General features: G+C 40.1%; 1 protein-coding gene and 1 long non-coding RNA gene across 3 annotated transcripts in view; both read left to right on the forward strand.

The window, feature by feature from the left end:
- LOC139793726 (uncharacterized) overlaps positions 1-18,524 on the forward strand; it is a 329,041-nt gene that overhangs the window by 60,110 nt on the left and 250,407 nt on the right. The window lies entirely within an intron of this gene.
- Positions 7,442-16,731, forward strand: C2H7orf57 (chromosome 2 C7orf57 homolog). Of its 2 annotated transcripts, none has more exons than XM_071736721.1 (6): positions 7,442-7,663; positions 8,497-8,605; positions 8,756-8,918; positions 11,859-11,974; positions 12,985-13,121; positions 16,389-16,731. In XM_071736721.1, exons 1-6 carry the CDS (start codon positions 7,480-7,482, stop codon positions 16,610-16,612), a joined length of 933 nt encoding a protein of 310 aa, XP_071592822.1. In that variant the 5' UTR covers positions 7,442-7,479; the 3' UTR covers positions 16,613-16,731. The 2 variants fall into 2 exon arrangements, with proteins under 2 accessions (XP_071592822.1, XP_071592821.1); XM_071736720.1 differs by lacking the exon at positions 16,389-16,731 and adding an exon at positions 15,182-15,503.

An 18,524-nucleotide genomic window follows, 5' to 3' on the forward strand; every position in this document is an offset into this window, starting at 1 on the left:
TAAGTATGCAGGTTAGCATATGACTAATTCTCTTATTCTTTTGATAGGAAAAAACCTTTGTGTAGAAATTATATACCTTATTATCACACATTATGTCTGTGATCGTGACTTCTAAAAAGCTGGAAGAAAATAGAAAAGACCTTTCTTAATCATTGCTTGGTGTTAATACAAAGGGACCAGAAATAGCAGATGAAACAAACCATTTTAGTTAATACACACTTGTCAAGCAAGAAGCAGTATGATGGCACGACTCCAGCCTCTCAGGGGAAGGAATTTTTTTTGCTCAGTGAAAGCTGATACCTCCATAAACCACCCAGGAGCAAAACAGGAAATGAAGTTATAAGAAATGCCAGGGTCTTCCACTCCTGTCCTCTTTTCTCCCTGCACTAATAAATTATTATGTTTAATGTTGTGGGAGAATACAGAGAAGAAACCAAGCCATAGCTTGTCATCAGAGCTGAAAAAAATAGAAATAAGTTTTCTTTTACTGTCAACATACAATGACAATTTTCATAGTACTATTACAGGTGTCAGCTCACTATAAAAACTTCAGTCCTAGTATAGGTAAGCAATACTAAAGGGACAGAACCAATTGAATGAAAACCTATCCCATGTTAAACCAGCAGTGACTGGAGTGCCAGCAATGTCATGTAAGCAGGTCCTGCAGGGCACACATCACAGTTTGTTTGGATCTCTCAAATTTAAAGGAAAAGGTACTTTGTGTACTAATCTTTATTTCATTACCTCACTAGGTAAAAATCAAACAAGGGCTCAACACCCTTTCAATGGGCTAGTCTAACTTGATAATTCCCTAATTCATACCTTCATTAATTATTAAATTCATTACCTCATAAAAGCACTACCATCACAAATCTACCCTCTCATCCAGTGTACATCACTTTAGCCTGATGGCACTGGTCCAACCATACATCAGGCTTTAGCATGAGCTTTGTGTTGGGCCAAAATCTGTGCTGAAATCAAGCAAACAAGCACAGTCTACCACCTGGTATAGGCCTGAAGTCTGGTAAATCCCATACCTCTGTAGAGAAGGTACTGTTACTCTTCTGGCCTCACTGAGCATGAGGGTAGGGGAAAGATTTGAGCACTTCCATGGAAGTCTAGCATTACAGTTTGTTATTAGGTAGTATACTTTCAACATGGTGATGTTAGCAATAAATCTAGATATATAAATATACTAATAGAAAACAAAGTACAGAACAACAACATAATGAACATAAGATGCAACATAAGACACTGTATCAGTAGCATATGGTGCATAACCCATAAAAATCTCATACCAATGATGTCTAGCAGCTTGCTCAATTCCTGTTGAGATCTTGGCAATCTGGTCACTATTGTACCTGGTAGAAATAGTCATCTGCTTTTGATAAGCAACTGCTTTTTTTATATTTGGTGATTAATATTCTTCAGTTTGGGAATGTACCATGTCCCATATTAGTACTAATGGTGCTGTCCATGTTGTAGGTCAATATTCCACCAGCATCAATGTGAATTAGGGTTTTGTTTCTATAAAGTCATTCTTTCATTAAACAGATCATCACAAAGCAAAACCAAGTACAGCCGTAGAGTATACACTTAGCTTAAATAGCAGGTACCTGAGGTCATATTTTTTGTACAAGGATCTTGTATTACAAAATGTTCAGGGTAGTGCTGTTCATGGTTTCCCCATTTTAAATCCGAGTATTGATTAGGTTACCTTTGGTATCCATGCATTTGCTCCCTTGAACTGGCAGCCACAATCTAGTAGCCAAAAAAACCAATGGAGAGTGTGGTGTATTGGTAAATGGGTTCTTCTTTCCTTCTTTATGGTGCAGTAATAAACAGATCCACTAAACAGATTATTTTCGCTTGCTACACCTCGGATTTGATAAAACAGTGCTTACAATATTGGCACCAATCAAAAAATAGGGTCCCTAAAATAGCAGGATTCCCACTACATTGGCTTGTAGTTCATATTAATTTATAATTAATGTGTGCATGGCAACACAAGCAATGGCACTGCTGGTACTAGAAACAAACTTGTGAGCACCAGCATACATTTCCGTGAAAATCTTGGGATTTTCCCCAAGGGCTTAGGCTAATATTAAAGGTATCAGTAGTTGCATCCTTTCCATTTATCATACCCATGGCCTGACCAATTATAGAGTCTTTGCATAACTGTCCTAGCCTTGATACTTCTAGGGAGTGAGAAAGAAGACTTAGGACTTGGACTATATCCAAGCCTTAGTAGTGCTAAATTTCACTCCAATACTATCTGCAATTTCCTATGTTCCTTTCTTTCAAAAGGACTGCAAAGTAACTCAGTTTTCTGAGTGATGGGTGTTGAACTGTCACTTGATCTCCCAGATGCCACACTGGGGTGTTCAAAGCATCTTGCTTGTTCAGCACAGGAGATCGTTCAAAACTTTTTATACAGTGGAATACCAGTCTTTGTCAGGATTTTAAGAATTGCAAGGCCTCCCATAAGTTTGTTCCCCAGTTAGTGCCACCATTGTGTAATTTCATTTTTTAAAGCACCCTGCTTAATCTTTCTCCACTACCATTACTCTGAGGTCAACCGAGTCAGTGAAAAGTCCATTTAATTCCATGCCCAGGACACCATTCCAATGCTAATTTATTTTTAAAATGTGACCCGTTATCTGTCTGTGTCTCTTGTCTCTCTATCTGCCTGTGTCTGTTTTGTGTTGCTGCTTGTACAGCAAACTCTTGATTTAATCGTGCTACAGCTTGCAACCTCAACACAATGTGTGCAAGGTAAATATTATCCAAACCACTCACTGCTTCAACTGTGGTCATAATAAAATTCCACCCCTTGAAGGTACATGTCTGATAGAGTCTACTTGCCAAAGTACTGGCAGTGTAAACAGAGCCTAGCCCTTTGGAAGTTGCTAGCAGCACCTTTTCAAAAGTCCAGTGTGCTCATCACGTATACACTGCACAACAGTGACCTCATCTGGTGACTTTAATCTTTCCAGTTTTTTGGACAACATATCTCTAATACACAACTAAGAATACTACTCCATGTCTGAAGTCCTATCTTCCAGGCATGTGCATTAGATAAAGGACTTTAACCACCCGTTAGAGGTGGTTTTTGGCTTTCTTTCTTTCTTTCTTTCTTTTTTTTTTTTTTTTTGGGGGTGGGGGTGGGTTTGGTTTGCAAGAAGCAACCCCTTCAGGTAGCTCTGAAATTCATCCAACAGTCAGTGGGCTCCTGGTAGAAGTACATTGAAAGTCCCTTGTTCATCACAGAATTCATGCTCTTCATTGCTGTTTTCACCTTTTTAATTGCTAGCTTCCCTAAATATATTGAGGAGACAAGGAGATTATAGTAGCTTTTTTTTCCATGTTTTGCAATTTGGACTGGTAAACAAGCTTACTGGCTTGGGACGCCAGTGCTCACATAATCATGAATACAGAAATGACCCAGTAGTACACCTACTCAGCTCTGCATTGGGCTGAAACCTCACCAGAGGATCACACATATCTGCCTACTTACTTTCCCAGGCCTCTCTTGTAGCTGCTACCCAAACCCTTGGTATCTCCAGTACCTGGCTGTTCACCTACTCACCAGCCAATCCAACTGAGTTTTCTAGATCACAGACACAAAAAAATGGTTATAATTGGAGTTTATCATGGAGACCAGCAGCCTGTTGCCAAGGACCCCTTTAATTGCCCATCTTTTTTTATGCTTTTCCATCCTTGCCCTCCCTGCTGGGGACTCTCCAGACTGCCTCACAAAAGGGGCAGCACCATGTCTCCTCTGGAAGGGGCAAAGGATCTGCAAATCACATCATACAAGAGAGTCAGGATCTACTTCCCCTGCAAGCCCCCTATCCTTATCCACCTCCTCCTTCCCTGCTGCTCAGGAGGGTGCTGTCCTCATCTCTTGGCTCTCAGTATCCAAGCTACCCCACTGATAACCTTTGATGCCAGCTGGCATCACCTTCCTCCTCTTAAGACCTCATGAACCCTGTCTAGGGCTCCTTGCCAACCCAAGAGCACCCTGAAAAACAGCACCTGTCATAGAAGGTACTTCCACAGAACTGCTTGCCCTATTTTTCTTCTTCAATTTGCGTCTCACTTGTTATTTTCAGTCTTCCTTTTGATGTAAGTGCATATGACATGGATTTTGTGAAACTCCTACAGTGTCTGATTGTGCTGTATCCATCAGCTCTCTTCATACACCTGAAAATGAAGCCCATTATACCCTGTGCAGGTGGCCAGAAGCTCCCTAAGGTATGGGAAGCCCAGAATTGAGTGTGAGGACACAACCCAGCAGGGTACCCCCACCAGCACCCACACATATCTATTTCCTGCCTCCCATGGACAGGCTGGGACCACTGAGCAAGAAGTCTGTTCACCATGAGTGAACTGCAGGAAAAACAAAGCCTAAGAACACAAACACTTCACTGCTGGCTTTTATTCATGCTTACATATATGCCTTATACAGTGCAATCACAGAGGCATGTCCTCAGCATGTGACTGCTGAACACTTTTTGTCCCAAAATAAAAAGGCCCTCTTTTTGTCCTGTAAGTATTAGCATGATGGTCCTCAGCCTTAAACTCTTTGTGAATCATATAATCAGGTAGAGAGGAAACAGTTCCCACAGACAAAGATTTAACACTTGTTTGCACTTTAGTATAAAAGTACTCTGAAACACTAACTGGTAAAGAGAGAACACAAGCAGTTATGCAGGATCTCAGCAGACTTGTGACTTATTGATCACTGGGGGACTGGAGAAGTGCAAGTCAAGCACAGCATATGCTGCTGGAGAGCACTTGTCACAGCAGTGTAGTGCTTCAGTAGGTCTTAAAAGTTTAAAGGAGGAAGTTGAAGGAAGTGGGCTATGCATGGCCACTGACTTCTCTGGCCTTGAGTAGCAAGCGGTATCACCAGACTGCAGTAATCAAAACAAAAACATGGTAAAACTTATGCTGGTGTGGATGGAGGGTTGGTATGGGAAGAACATGAGGGCAGCCTGAGCACTGCATCTGGATGCAGCAGCAGTCTCTTGAATCTCTTAAGGAAAGCCAGGACTAGACATAGAAAGCCTTTTGTCTCTGCAAAATGAGGAACGAGTCCATTTTGGATTGCACAGAGGGAGTCCCAAGTGGTTTCCCAAATACATCCTGTTGAAGTTATTGCAAGAGCTTAGCACAGTCCAATGTTTTCTCTTTTGGCAGTGGATGTGATCTGTATTCCTGACACAAGATTTCCCCTGGAAACCTGGTCAGCTCCTCAGTGGTCTGCCTTAGGAAAAGAAGCACAAGAGGTTTGATAGTAAGTAGAACAAAAGGGACTTGTTAATGCACCCTAAGCTTTTTGAGAGCCTCCTGGAACAGGCAGGAAGAGCTTCAGTCTTGCAGAGAGGTATGTGCTGTCTCTTGGCAAATCAAGCTTCAGGGAAGTGGGATGCAGCCACTAGAGTGTTTATTGGCATCTCCTTGCATCCCATGGTTTGCCAGCATGCATTTTCCTTCAAACCTCCCTCACTTCCTCTGTACCCAGTCATCATTTGTCAGCATTTATGCCATAAAAAGGGCTAGTCATAACCCAGCTGCTAGAGGGGAGACACACAACCCCCTCTGCCTTGCTGGCAGTTGACCCTCAGGGGTACAGGCTAAACCTTTTCTTGAGATGGGGTGGAGAACAGTATAAGCAAAAGTACTGTTCAGATGGTGGGCAGGAGAAAAAAACCATTCATTATATCCTTTCCATTTCCAAAGAATCCCATTCCACACCCACAGACATGAAGTATGGCCACAGCTCTTCTTGCAACACCCCAGATTCTGGAGTCAATCATGAGCCCTTCAACCCCAACAAAATGGTGCCAACTGCTGCACTACCAAATGCCCCACTGGTGCACTTAGTGAAAACCCCAACACTGAGTTAAGCTTCTGCAGGACTAAGCCAATCCAGACACCAGGAAAGCCAAGCTCAAGACCTGCAGTCCCTACTGCTACTCCTGGGCCTACTGCTTAACTGCCAGGGTACTGACAGCTTCACCATCCTTTTCCTCACTGCCTTTCTGTAGCAGAAAAAATGCTCAGGGGAGAGTGTCCCTGGTGCTGCTTGTCCCTCTGTTACTTTTTGGTGAGTGTTTCCAGAGCTCAGACCTTACAGTGGTAATATAGGCAGTACCCAGGGCTCTGTTCTGTCCTGGTCTGTTTCACCTGCTGTGACCAGAGGAGCTCAGCTAATGGCACAAAGTTCCCAACAGGGGGTTTCCAGTCCCCTCCGCTTCAGAGGAACAGGTGCAGAGGTGAGGAAGGCAACCCCAGGAGGGATAAGCCAGGGCTCTCTTAAGCAGCAGGGGCAGTGGCTAACTTTTCCTACCCCAGGAGGTGGAGAAGACTCTACACAACATGAAGCATACTCCAAAGGGAAAAACGTGCTTCTATTGTGGCACCCACGCACATTGCTGGTAATGAAAGATTTGGCAGATTTGGGCCTGGTTTGCGTGTGAAGACTTGAGCCCTTCGGTTCTGACTGGTACTAAAGTCTTGCTGCCTCAGCCCTCGCCATGCAATTAAAAAATTAATTGCCGGGCACGTTAATTCATCAAGCTGATTCATAGTCAGCACAGGCCGCACAGGGGAGCGAAGCATGGAGCCGGGCCAGCGACACCCGCATCCCCCCACAAGTCGCCCGGCAGTGTGGAACACGGCGCAGCGCCGCCATAACGGGGGGAACGGGGCGGGCCCTGGGCCTTTCGTGCGGCCCCACCGGCCCCGTCACCATGGCGACGGGCGGGGCTTGCGGCAGTATCCGTGCGGCGGCCGTTGCGCTGTCCCCTCCAGGTCGGGTGAGAGGCGCGGGAGGTGCCGCGGACCCACCGGACAGCCTGTGGCGAGTACCGGACCGCCCGGAGCCGTTTAACTGGGGCTCTTCTGCTCCGCCTCTGCCCTAAGTCTTCCTCCCCGCCGAGGTTTCACTTCCCTTTCCGGGAGAAGGGGCTGGGCAGGAGCGGGCGTCTCGGCTGTTGCGTCTGTGAGGCTGTCTGCTCGGCGGGAGAGCGGAGGAGCCGCCGGTGAGTAGGGAGGGTTCGCTGCTTCCTTCCTCGGGGTTCTCTAGTCCGGGTGGTTGCGGTCGCTTTATGCTGGTGCTGCTCGGTGCTCCCCTGCAAGGAGAGGACCCTGTGTTTGCGGTTTTCAGTGGGTGAGGGGAAAACCAAGAACCAACGGCTTGGGTGTTTCCTGCTCATTCCTGCTTCTTGCTGCCGTTTGTGTCCTCGGAAATAGTTTATGGCATGAAGATGCGTGATCCCCTGTGTTTGAACTCCTCACGTGAAAACTTGAATGCTGTTTCAACACTTGAAAGCAAGGTGTTGCCTTGTTGCATCTGATCTTCTGGAAATTCCGTCTACTGTGTCGCCCACAACTGCCTGATAAAGGGATGCTAGCGGTTAGCAATTAACGTATTTTTTTCTTTCTGTTATTGCAGGACGGTAATATCCCATGGAACTGACACAGCCGGAGGAGTCGGTAACCTCCAAGGACACGCTTCCTGCCATGTCCCAGATTCCAGGTCTTTGTGATGTTGAAGAAGATCCCAATGAATTGCCATCTGGGTGCCACAGGAGGTGGATCAGAGAGACTGATTCAGCTTATGTCAAGCTGTCAAAGCAAGGAGGCCAACCTGGTGCGTGTCTGTCTCACTTGTTCGATTTTTCTTTTTTGTTTTTGGTTTTGTCTGTTTTGGTTTTGGGTTTTTTCTTCCTTTTTTTTTTTCCTTTTTTTTTTTTTTTTTTCTGGCTTTGCTTGAGTGTGATGGCATTGTGATGGTGGAAGAATCCATTTGTATGTTGAAATTAACCTATTTCAAATTAACCTATAAAGAAATTAGTGGTTGAAAATATGACATAAGAGGTCGTCTTGTTAAGACATCCTTCTAGTCTACTGTGTATAGGTACCTTTTAGCAAAATGTATAGTACTGCACTGTGTCTGATCTAAGTAGATGAAGATGGTTTAGCTACATCTGAGTGAGATCTTTATAAAATTATGCTTGAGGCTGTTGAAGTAACTGGTGAAAATGATATCACAAAAAAGGGTCATCAGAACACTTGGTAGAGGTTTATACATGGTTTGTTTGTTTGGTTTTGTTTTTTTTTTTGTGATAACATTCAGTTTGTGATAGTGCTGCACATATTCTATTCTTTATTCAAGGTGATCTGTGGTTTTGTTCCTAGCTTATTTTCTCTGTTTAAGAAGGAAACTTGAGGGACTTGAGCCTTGCATGCGCTCTTAGAGCAGCACTTTCATATTTCCAGAAATATGAATTAACAGACCGCTAGAAACATGTCAAAGCCTTTAGAGCAAAATAAAAAAGGTGCAAGTGGAATGCAATGCTTCAGGGTTCTGACTTTCCATTGCATAGAGGGAGACAAATGCTTCTTGCTGAATAAAGCAAGCACTTCTTCCTGTAAAACAGCAACCTGAAAACAAAGATAATGCTTTTGTCTTTTTCTCTCAAGACCTACTGAAGCACTGTGCTCATGTGGCAACGGAGTCCTCTCAGTCAACATATGCTGCTCCTGACTGGTACTCACACCGCCCCAATGCCCCAGCAACTGGTGAGCCACGGTGAGTCTGCTCAGACCCCATATAACTTCTGGGGTTCTCTCTTCACCTGTTAGTGTTTCAGAATCTGTTTGTACTCAAGTGTAACATATGCATCCCTTGTGCGAACAAGTGTATCCCTTGTACAAACAAGTGTTAAATCTTTGTCTGCAGGAGCTATGTTTCCTCTCTACCGGATTATATGGTTCACAAAGAATTCAATGCTTCTGACTATCATGGTGATGCTTATGAGTCAAAAAGAGGGCCTTTTGATTTTGATATGAAGAGTGTCTGGCAGCGGGATGCTGATGACAAGGAGGATGCAGAGAAAAAGAAGGTATAAGCAAGAGGAAATCTGTGACAATGTTTTATAGAGCTTGTGAAGACACTTCTAGCTGGGCCTGTGGGTTCTTATAGAAGGGAAGATGCAGTCCACCCATGTTTCTGTATTCCAGAAGAAATTTTTATATTGCAGTTAGAAAATGAAAGGAAAGACCTCTTTCTCTTAGGTGTTGCAGGTATAGCATATGAAGCAAAAATGCAATATCCAGTCATCTTATATGGTGTGTATGGTTCAGTGTGAATGAAAGCAGTTAGTTTATATCTTCTTAGGCTTTATTTCCCCTGCGATTCACTCTTGATGAACACAGTTCTTGTTTAGTAATCTGGGAGCAGAAAGAAAGAAGGAGGAAGGAACAGAAGCCTGCTCTGGAAGAGGGGGTTGTTCTGGTATAAAATGCTATTGAGTCCCCAGAGATACTGTACTAGCTGTCTTTTAATAGAAGAAAAAAAAAAATGGAATTCACGCTATGCCCAAAACGAACCTTTATGTCATGGTCTTGGGGCTTTGTCCTGGAAACTTATCTCCCATCCTCTCTCATCCTTCTGGCCCCTGCCCATTTTAGATGATGAAGCCTCATGTTTTTTAATATCCTCCATAATCTTGGCTACCTTATTGTGGATGCCCCCTCGCTGGAAGTGTTCAAGGACAGGTTGGATGAGGCTTTGAGAAACCTGATCTAGTGGGAGATGTCCCTGCCTATGACATGAGGGTTGGATCTAGCTGATTTTTAAGGTCCCTTCCAACCCTAGCCATTCTATGATTTACCATAGGTCTTTAGAGTATACATGGGAAGTCATCTGGTGCACTTGAGTACCTCTACCTCCCTCTTGAACAGAGGGGTGGATGTTGGAAATTTTAAGAAAAAAAGTCCTTAGCCTCTGTAGAGATGAGTAACTAGTGAATATTCTGAATGATGGCTTGTATGGATGGGAATGGCTAATTTCTGCATAAATTTGGAAATGTTTACGTAATCTGTAAAAGTTGAGTTTTGTCTAAGGTGCTAAATCTACCAAATCTTTTTCCCTAAGATTAAATGCCTGAGAAGGCAGGTTCTGTGTCTCTTGCTGTAGGTCTGCCTCCACACCACTATCTCTGAAATGGCCAAGCTTCACAGTGCCCTTCTTGTACCCTGAAATGTCTCCATTGTCTGGAAACAAAACATGGCACTTCTTTCATAGCTATTTCTTGTATCTCATCTTACAGGAAGTTTCTATCCAATCTTTTAAGAGTACCTTTCTGCAGAGTCTCCAGGTTAGACAATGGAACTACTCCTATCCAACAATCTTGATTTTCGTTTTCTCATTACGTATCTTGTATTTTGAAATAAATGTTTTCCAAAACACCAAAGGCAAATTTCTAAGTAATATTCAGTTTCTTTGTCTGACTACATGATGATACTGCAGCAGCAAACTACCTTAAGTATTACCAAATATATTGAAAATAATTTTCAGTCCAGTCCGGCTAAGCATTTGTTCAGAACAGAGATATGTGATGCAATTGAGGAGATAAATACCACTTCCTTTGGTACCAGTGCAGAAATGATGTAACCTCTAAGGATACTTGTTTGGAAAACATTGTTCCCAAGTGGGCCTTTGCTCTAGAGCTTTAAGCCTCTATGGCACTTTGTTCTCAAGTATTAGAATTTCTACTGTTTCTCATATTGTGGTTGTCACCGTGTAGAGGACTGGAGATCAGGAGAAGCATGTAATGGTTCTCCATGCCCTGGAATGGGTCCTGTAGTTCCTTCCTAATGCCTTAAGTGCAGGGATAATTCACGTTCTTGGAACTTTGCTAAGCATCAAAGACGTGTTAGTGCATGAAGGGTTTAGCCTTTGTGCTCATGGCAAAGTGATGCACTCCTAGCCCAGGTGGAAGCATCCTCTTGCCTAATCATCATGTGGACCAGCCTGGTTTGGTTGGAAATGCTGTGACCTTAAGAAAGAGGCAGGCCTGTGGATGGGTGGGAGGTCTGTTGCAGGTGGTTAGCATCAGATTTAGGCCATCTTCCTGAGGCACAAGTGAGATTACCACTTCATGACTGAAGTCATCACTTTCAGGCACTTGCCTCAAGCATATGTGTATTTATGTATCCATACACATGTTTGTATGTGCTGTAGCAAAAGGCTTACTCATCTGAGGTCAGGATTTTACCTCAGATGAAATGTAATCTAGAATTTTCTCCCTGATCTCAGGGCAGTCAGGATTTCATTCAGGTACTTTTAGCTTTCCATGCTGGAAGCAGGCATCTCTTGTTCTTCATATACCAGCCAGGCAATATACATATCACATTTAATGTTTCTTGAATCTGAGACTAATGAAGGGGTGTTTATGTGTGTATAATAAATTTAGGTAATAATTTTTAGTGTATGTCATTGCTGTGTCTTCACAAAGGGAGAGAATGCTTTAAACCAAGAACATTTAAAAGATATCCTGTGTAGTTTTCTTTATCTGGGAAACTTGACAGCTGTTAAATAGAGGCTTGGAAAAGTGAAAATGCCTCCTCAGCTATTTCTTAAACACAATTTTGACCTTTTTCTCTTTTAAACATGCAACACAGGACATTTGCTCTAATTAACATACCACAACTGTTTTTTATTACATGGGATGCTTTTTATGAAGGAAAAAAAGTAATTAAACTGGAAAAGAATTTCTGGTCCTACTGACTTCAGTAAGTCTGGAATGTTTTCATACAAAGACATGAGCCCAGATGAGTGTTTGCAACAGGGAAAACAATTGGAGGCTTAACTTTGGGTAGAAGAGGAAAAAAGCTTGTGGAGAGCATATTTTGCATTTTTGACACAAACAGCTGATCCTTTATACTTCTCTATTTATGGAAATAATATAGATAGTAAAATTTGAAGTCATTTAGGGCCTATAACCTAACCTAATCTAACCTTCTTTGTTATTTTATCATAACTGCTCTTCTTTGTTCAGATTTCTCTAATGCAAGCCAAGCTCCCAGCTGTAAACCCTGAATATTCAAGCAAAATGCCGAATGTTTCTACAGACAAGGAATTCAGTGGGGAAAATAAGATTTCTTCCCCAGCTGGGTAAGTAATATGCTGATTAAATTAATTAACTTCTGACTGCAGTTATTTGTGCATGCAAGTCATATTGCTCCTTGTGAAAATGCAGAGATTATTGGATACTTGTGTGGATTTGTGGATTTTTACAGCTACTCAACTTGCTATCCTCTTTCATACTAAAATAATTTTACAAACAAATAAATGAATAATACTTTCACTCATATATGAAAGCTATCAAGTACAACTTTGCTTTAGGAAAACTAAGCATACAGTTACATGTCTTAATGTAGCACATTTTATTGTCTTATACTGACTAGGTTCTTTCTCTATACTGATGAGCAGATGCGAACTATAATGCATATTTTTAGTTCCATAAGCATAGGGTACAGAGACACAAGTAGGGCTACCAATTTAAGAAAACTCAAACTCAAATAAGATGGCCATATAAGGTCAGGCACAGCAAATGTACTGTAATGAACACCTGGAAAAAATAGTCTTTTAAGCAAATTCTTATATCACTTGTGCTCAGAACTCAATTGTTCCTGTGTACTTTATCTTAAAAATCTACTTCACAGTTATCAGTAGTCCAAATATGCTTTAGAATTATGTTAATGATGTAAAAGAAATCATTAGACTGTTTAATGAGTTTATGAGCAACTTTATGTGACACAGTTTCACCTTCGTGTGGCACAGGGGTATTATCAGTCTTTTTTACTTACATGTTCTTAGTGTGATTTTCCTTTTTCGCTTCTTTGTCTCTATGATCACAACTGTCTTACAAATGTTAAGTTGCAATCAAGTGGATGGCTCTATGAAAAATTATTCAGTCAAGTGTATTTGTGTGCTTTAGTGGTTTTGTTTGCTGTTGTTTTTTTTTTCCTTAGATGGCCACATGTAGAATATGTGTTGAGTTATTTAGAAATAGATTACCTTATATGGCTATTATGCTTTCTGTGCAAAATAAAATTTTCCTACCTAATTGCCATTTTTGTTTATTTATGCTATTGTTTTCCTTAATATATTTGGATTTACAGGTCTACTCAGAGAAAAGGTGAAGCAGTAAACTTTAGCAAATTAATAAGCAATGGCTATGGGACTGACTGGTTTGAGCAGCATTCTGGACAGGAAAATAAGGTTCAAGAAACATCCCAAAATAGTGAGCAGTCCGAAGGTAAAATTATTACTGAATGCTCTTTGTTTTAAAGTGAGTTTGGATCTCAAGGTAACAGCAGAGGGTAGCCTGAATAATTTATGTGGCTTGCTTTGAATGTGATGAAACTTATTGCATTATCATGCTTATCTTACAAATCCCTATGACCTGCTAAAGAAAGCAGCACTCCTCTTTGTAGACAGGGAGGGCTGGGACTTTCATGGATTTTTTTCATGTTTACAATTGCAGAAGTATGCTGTGTGATGTCTTTTTGTAAAATACTGCAGACACAGCCGTCTTCCTGCCTAAATTTAAACATACCATAAAATATTTGTTGCCTGTTTTCTGTGAATAGTCTTTGACACCTAGTATTTTTCTGAAACTCCTGTGACAAGTGTCGTTGATACTTGTGTTTAAGAAATAGATCGCTGTTCATAAAATTTTGTCAAAATAAGTATATGTGCATTATTGAAGACAGAGGAGTTGCAACAGTATTATAAGAGAGAAAAGAAATTATTTAGTGTTACCTATAATTTCAAACCTCTGTCACTCTTAGTGGTAACTGCTATGAAATGAAAACAGATATAAAAGTTACAGGGATAGGAAATTCCACTTACTTCTGTCAAAGAGTTTTTGCTTAGGCTTTTTGAAGTGGCTTGGTAGCCATGGTAGGTGTATCAGTTTTCTATAGCAACCTTTTAAAATGCTATTGGACACACACATGGCAATCTTCAAGATTTATATTCTTTTTAAATTGTATCAGCAAATGCCTGTGTATACACTGTGGATTGCCATAACTCTCTTGACCTTGATATATCAATGTGTGGAAGCCTCAGAGGCCAGTTAATTCAGGTTTTGTGACACTTTAGCACTTTCTGAATTCATCTTTGCATCTTCCTTTAATATATCTACAGTAATATTTTGTATGTGTTTGTGCAGAACCCCTTGGTCCAGGTGAGTATCAGAAGAAAACAGGCAAACAGAAAACTAGAAGTTGTGTGCTATTGTTCAGAAGAAAACCTGCTATAAAACTAAGGGGTGAAGCTAGATCTCAGTCTGAACCTCAAAGAGGATGCATAACCTGCGAAGCCACTCTTGAAAGCCTGTTTAAATTTCCAACCTCTGATAATGCTGAGGATGGCTCAGTGGAAGGCTCAGTGACCTCAAAATTCAACTGTGGAGCTTAAACGTGCTCTTCCTTAGCATCTTCTTTTGTCTTCAAATTCAATTTAACTTTAGTGTGCACTGCCATTTTTATTTTCCATTACTATGGGTAAAATTAAAGGCTTTGGGATTTTTCAAACCTCAGATTTATTTATTTGGTGATAGATATTTTCTTTTAATGTGAAATATGCTTTCAATGGGACGTGTGGGATATAAAGAAGGCTGAAGGTTTTTCAGAGCAATCATTATATTGGTTTGGTTGTACTGCTCAGGCATAGAGAACAAAATGATGGGTGTGCTGTAAAGGTGCCTGAAAAGTTAGTATGCTGCATAGTTTCATATATAGATACACCTCATTTTTGAGATTATGTTCCTTCACAAATTTTTAGGTAACATGACATCTGCTTTGATTATATTGCCCTCTTTTATCAGTCATAGCTATTCTGAGATTAATTCTATATCTCAATGTAAAATGAGGTATTTTTAATGCTTTTATTGGTATGGCTTCATCCAGACCTTGATCAAGCTTTGACCCCGTCCTTTTACAAGTAGGGCTTGTATTTCCTTCCCACTTGGGTTCTCTTGTCTGCTCATTAAAGCAATTGGCAGCATGAGCACCTTGCTGATCCCTTTTGAGATGGAGCTTTCTCTCTTATCTTTTGCCCCGGATAAGTCCAAAATAGATCATACAGCAGATAGAACCCATTGCATATGAAAATCTATAACCCATTTGTTTTGGGTTGTAGATTTGTATCCTATTGCAAAGTTTGTAGGTAGTCTGTCTTGTTAGTTAAAAATTAAAAGTACTTGAATTTGTATGCATATTGATGTGAGAAACTGAGATTTTTAGCTGACTTTTATTCTTGTGGTTGAAGTATTAAGAACTTTAATCTTTTAATCTTTTTTTTTTAATGCAGATTCAGAAGCATCACAGTTGGAATCAGCACCTGCTAGCAACTAGTCGAAGCCATGGTTTCAGGGATATAATAAGTAACTTAAATGACTACTGGGCAAAGTAACAGCTTATATAGCTTTTATAGTCCACCTTTTACATGTTTGTTGGATTAGTTTTTATAGTTTAACTCATCCCTGAATGAGAAGTTAGTTTTGTTTCTAATATAGATAAGCTTCATTGTGCTTGATTACAGCAGACTTTAAAGAACAGCTGTCAGGATGTATTTCTAGGCTTTTTTGTTAATACAATAAGTAAATAAAGCAAAGCTGAAGTTCTCTCCTGCACCAGATGAGTGCTCATGTGTTGTGAAATAGATTTACTGTATTGCTGCTAATTTGCCTAGACATGGCTACAATACTGGTATGTCCAAACTAGCAACTTTCTTTCTTTAACTACAGTTATACTCATGACCTGTGCCATAAAGAAAGGTGAAGGGGAACTGTATGGTATGGGGTGAAACATAAATAGAAATAACTGAACTGGAATGGAGACTCACAGTAAAAAGTTATGACAAAATTAAAATAATTAAAAAACCCTGTAATCAAAAACTGAGCATGGGCATTTAAAAGTATTTACAGTTTTATATATCACTTGTTGACATTGACTGTAAAGTGCTTGCTGTGCTAAAACCCTCAAAATCTGTTCCATAAAAAGAGAATTCCTGTGTGACTGCAGTACTGCTGACTTGTAGATAATTCTTTCCTCTGTGATGGTCTCCTTGTTGTGTACGAAAATTCTTAAACTAATGTTGAGTTGTTTGATGTGTAAGTCCTCTTAATTTTTTTAATACTTTTTCCTCAGTACTGGAGTATTTGCCTGAAATTGTCATATTTTTAGGGAACTCTCAGAGGCACAGACAACTGAGATCCTAACTTGGTTATTTAGCACTGTTATTTGGTTTAATGTAGTTGAGCTCTTAGAAGTGTTCATACTGCCAGTTTTCAGATATTTTAAAAATGTACATCAAATTCTGTTGTCTTACCTTGGTCACCATTAGGTACTATCCACATGCTGTTCCTCAAATTCTTATAAGTATGCTAATGTGCCATTAATGGATACTCAGCTTACCTTAGCCAAGCCAAGGAGATGTTTGATGCACTGTCAACCAACTGTGTCATGGATCACAGTCTGAATACCATGAGTTAGAATATTAACAGCCCGCAAAGCAGGTGGAGAACCTTGGAATTTGTGTTTGTGCAGTGAGAATAATAGAGGGCTGCAGCAGAAGCATAACTTACCAGCTGTCCAAGGGACACCAAATGAAAGTAGCATAACAAATCAAAAAGTTCCAACTGAATTCAAGGATGGAGATGGTTCCCTGTACCCCAGTAATTATGTTTTATTCTGGGTCGTGCAATTGGCAGTTTTCAAAGTCATCAGCATTTCCATGTAAAAGCAGTGAGAAGCTTCGGTGTCTAGGTTTTTCAGTGTTTGATTTTCAGAGAGATGTTGAAGTCAAAAGCTGGGCACTTAGTTGCAAAATCTAGTCTTGTTTTAAATGCTGAAACATTTATTTGGTTGTATTTTGCTCCATCTCTGACCTGAATACCTGTAAGTAATAAGTGAGATAAGTTCTTTTTTTTTAAAACTGATTGCTTTGCAAGCCCAAAGGTAAAGCGAAATTGAAGTCGTATTTTATGAATTACACCCAATTATACTGAATATGTGAATATTTTAAAAAGAGAATTTGAGATACAGATATAAAAATAACTTGGCAGTTTAGGTACCAAAGAGTAATTTCCCTTTAACATGTAACAATTTAACTGCATGAAAGTCTAGTGGCTGTGTTCACTTTAATGTAACCAAATATTTACTTCATCCATTCCATTTATTTCTTCTTAGACTAGACTAAAATATAAACATGTTTTTAGAGATCGAGGGTATATATGTTTTTTGTAGCAATGCAAACAAAAATTGAATTGGCCAATGCAATTTCTTAAGCATCTGAATTTTTATTGACTTCAGTGTTATCTATTTCTTAAATACATATATCTGTGCTGAAAATACAGAATTTGTTGTAATAGCTCCATTTTTTTTTCTATAAACAAGTAGCATAATATTCTGGTTTTGCCGTTCTCTGCAGATTGCTTTTTCATAATATAGTTCCATATGCTATAGCCTGGAAAAAAACCTGGAAATGGAAAGAGAGAACTTCAGTTCATTTTGTCATTCTATTAATAGTTTTAATGATACTAAACATCCAGAATGACTGAAGAATCAAAATGCAGCAAGTAAGTGTCTGAACAACTGCACTAAATTAATGGATCAATTGACTGTAAAGATGGTCCTTGGTGAGCAGGAAGGAGTATGCTTTTGATTATAAAAGGACAGATAGCCTTACTGTCCAAAGATGTAAAGTTTCATCTACACAATATAAAATTTAAAAAAGAAGGCCAGTTGCACGTTTTGTAATTTATTTTTGTAAGAATCCCAGTATGTAACTGTGTATTTCTCACCCTTCAAAATAACATTTATGAACATAAATAAATTTTAATGTTACTCCGGACCATAACAACTTGCAGTATATTTCTTAGCAAAATAAAATAATAAAACCTGAAAGGTTACTAAACCAAAAAGTTTAAAGCCAACTGGAATTTTAAGAATTTTCTAGAGATAACTGAGAGCAAAGGTTACTACCAGTTATGAGACTCAGAGATGAATTATTTATTGAATAGTAACCTGATATTCTTTAGTACAAAATCAGTAATTTATATTGAATATTCTCTTAATGCATAGTTGAATAGTCCATAGTTAATACATAGTTGACAAGCCTCCTGGAAGCCAAAGCAGATTTTTCAGTGGACCCTAAGATGAAGGTGTAGGTGGTATTCCTGTTTAAAGGAACAGTTTCTCTCACAGAATTAAAATACGGTGCTTATTTTACTTCTACCATAGTTTCAAGTTTTGACAGGTATCCAAGGAACAGAAAATAAGGATGCATTAGGAAGCTGTGTTTCTATTTTTTCCTACTAGAGATTTAAACAAGTTGAAGAGGTGACATTTTTCTTAGTCCGTTGAGCAGTTTCTCTTGTATGCTTTTCATGACTAGAAGAAACACTTCTGACTTCCTTGAGTCCTCTGCTGAGGGATCCTGATAGACTGGAACACTGGGCTGTGATTAATGGGATTAAATCTAACAAGTTGAAATGCCAGATTCTGCACCTGAGATGGAATAAAACAGGGCACAAGTATGTTGGGAGAGGAGTGGCAGAGAGCAGTCCTGCAGAAAGGGATGTGAGGGTGCTGGGTCACAGCAGGTTCAGTGAGCCAGCAGTGTGCCCTGGCAGCTGTGAGTGCAAACTGCA

Source organism: Heliangelus exortis, chromosome 2 (genome assembly GCF_036169615.1).
Source record: "Heliangelus exortis chromosome 2, bHelExo1.hap1, whole genome shotgun sequence".
In the NCBI taxonomy this organism is placed as follows: Eukaryota; Metazoa; Chordata; class Aves; order Apodiformes; family Trochilidae; genus Heliangelus; species Heliangelus exortis.

Excerpts from the sequence above, each read along its gene's own strand:
- C2H7orf57 (XM_071736721.1), top strand. The coding sequence starts at position 7,480 with ATGGAACTGACACAGCCGGAGGAGTCGGTAACCTCCAAGGACACGCTT. Across the intron at positions 7,664-8,496 it reads AAAGCAAGGAGGCCAACCTG|ACCTACTGAAGCACTGTGCT; the intron begins GTGCGTGTCTGT and ends TTTTCTCTCAAG. Across the intron at positions 13,122-16,388 it reads AAATAGTGAGCAGTCCGAAG|GTGGAGAACCTTGGAATTTG; the intron begins GTAAAATTATTA and ends CCCGCAAAGCAG.